The sequence below is a fragment of the Oryctolagus cuniculus genome, chromosome 19 (genome assembly GCF_051225735.1).
Source record: "Oryctolagus cuniculus isolate XC-2025 breed Fujian yellow rabbit chromosome 19, ASM5122573v1, whole genome shotgun sequence".
NCBI lineage: Eukaryota > Metazoa > Chordata > Mammalia > Lagomorpha > Leporidae > Oryctolagus > Oryctolagus cuniculus.
This window is the reverse complement of record NC_142885.1, coordinates 62,790,837-62,795,769: the sequence shown is the minus strand read 5'-3', so window position 1 is coordinate 62,795,769 and position 4,933 is coordinate 62,790,837. Positions and strand designations below refer to the sequence as shown.

The window sequence follows — 4,933 nt, the reverse complement described above, 5'->3', positions numbered from 1 at the left end:
TGATGGCTGCCTCCCCCGGCTGGGCACTCCAGGCCCAGCACATACAGGGTCCCAGCATTCCACCCCGATGGGCCCTTGCTGGTTGCCTGATTGGAGCTGGGGGGGGGGGGCGGCTCGCCAAATAGCCACACAGGGCAGGAGGCAGGCGGCCTCCCGGCCTGTGTCCACTCCAACCCAGCACTCACGGGATGTGCTCACAGCCTAGGGTAGAGCAAGTCAGCCCAGGCCCCCCAGAAAGCCCCACCCCCGTCTTCTCCCTCTTGCTTTACCTGTGGGCTCCCGTCCCGCTCAGCCTTTCTGCCCCCTCTGTTGCCCCTCTTCGGTCACTCTCCGCCGTCCAAGCGTCCTGCCGCGTGGTCCTCCGAGCATGGTCACTGTTTGGAATGTTCTTGTTCTCTGCCTATCGAGCCCTGAATTCCTGCACCCTTTGGGCTTGGAATCTCACGGTGCCTGGAACACAGCAGGTGCGCAGGCGCTTGTGCCGCCCCAGGTGTCCTCGCACCTGCTGCGTGTCACTTTATGTCCGTGACCAGCTCCTGCTCTCCCGGGGCAACAGCAGCTGCTCCTGAGGTCGGGAGCACCGCGGAACCCCGGGATTCCCAGCTCCCCGCCCCCCGCTCACTTTATGGGAATTCCATTGTGTTTAGGGTCGGGTGGACCTAGTGCGCGCTGGCCTTGAGTAGGTCCCTGCTCTGTGAGCTTCCACTCTTTCGAGTCCCCAGCGAACAGCTGCACCTGTGCACAGTCCTCATCGCCCAGGGAGCTGCTCCTCTCTGCCTGCCCCCGGGCCGCCCCGACTCGCGCACTCCCAGCGGAGAGCACAGCGCCAACGCGCCCGGGCCCCCAGCTCAGGCCTTTGCACACACAAACCCTCCTCTCACTTTTCATTCTTGTAAATTGACGTCAGTGTTGCTGAATCACGAAGCTGAGGTTTGAGAATGAGATAGAGACTGCACCACCGGGGAAGCCACACACACACACACACACACACACACAGCCGCGCTCCCCGGCGTGGTGTCTGCACAGGTCTGCAGCTCAGCCGCCCCCCGCCCCGCCCCCGCCCCGTACGTGTGTTAGTATGGATTCTTGAAAAATGACTCATAAAGGAAGAAGGGGCCCGCTTGGGGAATGCGATCAGAGGGCCCTTTATGCTTAGCTGCTGTGGCTTCAGGTTTTATAAGCGGACTGTGTGTGTATTCAGCACCGTGTAATGAAAATTTGGGTTTTAAACTTTTCTCAAAGGAGGAAGAAAAAACCCTGAACCTATTGCAGAGTGCCTGCGCGGTCCTCCCTCTCGAGATGAGGTCCCGTTTCCCCATCTGTGAAGCGGGTGCCATGCCGGCGGGCCGAATGCGTCACCTGGGCGAGCAGGGCCTGGGCGCGTACCTGCGCCACAGGTCCTGGGGTGGCCTCTGGACAGCACAGGCCGGCCACCTCGGTGGGCCCTGCGCCCTGCTCTGCCATCTGCCGGGTGGGGGCTGGCGGGGAGGATGGCACAGGGCCGCGCCGCAGCCCCTGGGCGGGGGCTGGTGCTGAGGCCTTCCCGGAGGCCGCCTTCCATCCCTGTAGGCACCGCCCCAGGCCAGACGGGGCAGCCAGTGAGGGGTGAGGAGGTGGTTCTGGAAGAGCAACAGCAGGGACGTCCCCCTCCCCTGGCCCTCCTAGAGGGGGCTGGACAGCAGCTGTGGGCTCCAGCTCTCCGGGCCACCCTCCCCTCACACCTGGAGCCGAGCCTATCAAAGCCCAGACAAGCCCAGCCCTGCAGCCCTACACGATGAGGACACTGCACCCTCAGTGCGTCCAGGCTGCTGGACACCGTGGCACGTGTCCACGAGGCCGCCTAACCTGAGAATGAATCAGTTCTCCGCCCCTCTGCCAGGCCGGCCACGGGTGCAGGAGTAGCCGTGAAAGCCGCATCCTGGGCCAGCGACCAGAGCAGCCCTGGCCTCCCCGCCTGAGCGAGGGCCCAGGCGGAGGCCTGGGGAGCCACAGGGATTTACCCAGAGCCGCCAGCAGGCCCTCGCTCTGCCGCAGACCACAGAGCCTAGTTCTGACTCCAAAGTGTGTTCACCAAAAAGTACACAGGTCCCGACGGGGCGGGAAGAAGGAAGTCCGCCCCTGCCCCTGCATCCCCGCCGTCGGCGCCCCCTCCTCCCGGCTGCCCCCACCCTCTTCCTGGAAGTTGTTGTGGTCTCAGAACCAGCGAGTTTCCTCTGTGTCACCCATCTCCGAGATCCTGGGTGGACACACACAGAAACGGCCTCGGGGCAGCCGGCCCCTCGCCTGGTTTTCTCTTCTGTGAAATGGGGCCAGGCGCCTGTGCCTCCTCGGCAGGGTGGCTCTCCACAGGACCGAGCGAGCTGCAGCCAGCAGAGCCCCCACAGGACTGGCACACAGCAGGCTGGACCACCTGCCACCCCCCCAGACCCAGGCTGCCTCCCCGGAGTCCAACCCACCGGCCTCCCAGGGACGACTCTGGCCCAAAGTACACACCGTCCAGACCTTTTTTCTTTAAAAAAAAAAAACTTTCATAATAAAGTTTATTACCTAAACTGGCTGTAAAAAATATAAAATAGGATTCTGCACAGCAGAAAAATAAGGCCAGAGACCCTCCCCCGGCCCCTGGTTTGTGCAAAGATACTGGGTCTATGTAAACATGAAGAGGCAGGGGTGCGAGTTCAGGTCCTGGCCCCAGATCCGGTTAAATCAAGCTGCTACACCAACCAGGGGGCCCAGAGGGAGCCCCAGGAGGGGCGCGCCCACCCCCCACCGCTCCCTCCGGCCCGGCGGGAGGGCACCCATATGGTTCCAGGCAAATAATTATAATAATAATAGAAATAATACGGCGGGCACCCCCCACCCCGTTAATGCTGCCTGCACGGTAGGCGCGGCCGGTCAGATCTGGAAGGGGAAGGAGCTCAGGTAGTCGCGGAGGACGGGGTTGAGGGGGATGCGCGCCAGGTTCTCGCGGCCCACGGTGGCCACGATGCGCTGGCGGCACAGCTCCTGCAGCGGCCGCACGCGGCGCTGGCGCAGCGGGGCGCCCAGCATGCGGCGCGGCGCCGCCACGTAGTGCTCCAGCAGCTCGAAGAGGCAGTCGAAGGTCTCGCGGCTGCCGTCCAGGTGGAAGCGGCCGGCCTGGAAGTGCACGCGGATACTCGTGGGGCCCGAGGCCATCTTCACGCTGAGGGCGAAGAAGCAGTTCCGCTGGCGGCTGTCGCGCACCAGGAAGGTGCCCACGGGCTCGGCGCGCAGCCGCTCGTGCGCGCCGTGCACGCTCAGGGGCCCCCAGTAGAAGCCGCAGGCGTCGAGGAGCGCGCTGGTGCGCGTGATGCGCCGGTAGTCGGCGTGCGAGCGAAATGTACGGAAGTGCGTGTCGCCAGGGGCCGGGGCCGGGGCCGCCGGGCACGGCCGCGGGCGCGCAGGGGCCGCGGGCGAGGAGGAGGGAGAGGAGGAAGGCTCCGGCCGCCGTCGGGGCTCTGCTGCCGAGGAGACTGCATTGTCGGCTGCCACCTGGTTGTGTGCCACCATCCTACACGAGGGGCCAGCCGGAGGGGAGGGCCATAGCGTCCGGGGGTGCGCTGGTGAGGAGACAGAGGCAGTGAGCCGGCGCGGCGGCCGCGCGTGGGAAGGGGAGGCGCGCGGCTGCAGGGAGCCTCGGTGGGCTCGTCTAGAACACGGCCTTTTCAGGCACTCCGCCCGTCCAGGCACGGGGAGTGGGGGGCGGAGTCCAGCTCCGCGCGGGGCGTGGAGAGGGGTGCAGGAGAGAAGCCCGTCCCGGCTCCGGCTGTCCGGCCCGCCGCTCGCCGCCCCGCGGCCGCCGCCTGCTGGCCAGGCAGGGCACTGGCGCCCGAGCTGGGCGCGCTGGGCAAAGGCTGGAGAAAGGACTGCGCTTTGGGAACCCCGCGCGCGCGCGGGGGGCGGCCTGGGTGGGGCCGGCCGGCGGGGACCCGAGGCATGGCGGCCGTTACCCACCGAAGCCGGCCCGGCTCCCGGGCGCCCTTTTCCTCGCCTTTCCTCCCTTTTCCCTCCCGCCTCCTTGCCCAGTGCCGGGCTCACCTGGCGGCGGGGCGCGGAGCGCCGCGGGCGGGGCGGCAGGGGGCTCCGGGGCGGCTCTCGCGCATGCTCCGGGGCCGAGAGCCGTGCAGCTGCCACGGCCGCAGCTCGCTCTGCTCGGCGCCCGCCCCTGCACCAGTCTTTTAACTGGCCTGGTAGGCGGGGCTGGGCGCCGGCGGAGGCCCCGCCCCGCAGGCGCCGCCCCCCTTCAGGCGCCGCTTTCGGTTTCTCTTTCCGCGGTGGCGCCCAGCTTCTCTTCCACGCTCCCGGGACACCGGGGCGTCCTCGCGCCCGTCCTGCACCCCTCTGCCGGAGGCCTCTGGCCCCACCTCCCGAATCTTCTGGGCGCTTCTCGGAAGCCCGCTTCAGAGCCGGCGTCCCCACTCCTGCCCTGCTCCCGCCGGCCCCGGGTCTCCTCCGTGCCCTGTGCGCCGCCTGCGCTGGTCCCTACACGCCCCGTCCCCCGCGGGCTCTGGGCGCCAAGGCTCTGCCCTTGGCTCCCCTGCAGGCAGCCCCCGTAGCTCTCCCCGACCTTGTGGTCCGAGCTGTCCCTGCTTGCGCTGAGGCTCGGGGAGGGGGGACCTCGCGGCTCTGCGCCCCTGTCACCCGCCCCCGGGGTCCCGCAGTGCCCAGCCCCTGCTCGCGCTTCCCAGGAAGCGGCTGCTTGACCACAGGCTTCAGAAGAACCCAGCGACGCCGGCCGCTGAGTTCCTCGGAAACCGGGCGCGGCTGGGCAAGGTCCCCAGCTGTCTCCGTCCGCTTCCGAGCGCTCCTGCTGGCGACAGCCGAGGAAACTGAGCCGCCAGGGAGGGCAGGGCAGGCCCCGATCCGGCGCCCGCTCTCCCCATCTTCATTCCGGGGAGCGGGGCAGCTGGGT

The 4,933-nt window shown here is 67.6% G+C and overlaps 1 protein-coding gene across 1 annotated transcript; it reads right to left on the bottom strand.

The window, feature by feature from the left end:
• Positions 1 to 2,526: 2,526 nt before the first annotated feature.
• Positions 2,527 to 4,175, bottom strand: SOCS1 (suppressor of cytokine signaling 1). Its single transcript, XM_008257720.5, has 2 exons — positions 4,060 to 4,175; positions 2,527 to 3,581 (listed from the first exon to the last, which is right to left on the bottom strand). Exon 2 carries the CDS (start codon positions 3,529 to 3,531, stop codon positions 2,896 to 2,898), a length of 636 nt encoding a protein of 211 aa, XP_008255942.3. The 5' UTR covers positions 3,532 to 3,581; positions 4,060 to 4,175; the 3' UTR covers positions 2,527 to 2,895.
• Between the last annotated feature and the right edge of the window lie 758 nt (positions 4,176 to 4,933).

Coding starts and splice junctions, on each gene's coding strand:
- SOCS1 (XM_008257720.5), bottom strand. CDS start 3,531: ATGGTGGCACACAACCAGGTGGCAGCCGACAATGCAGTCTCCTCGGCA.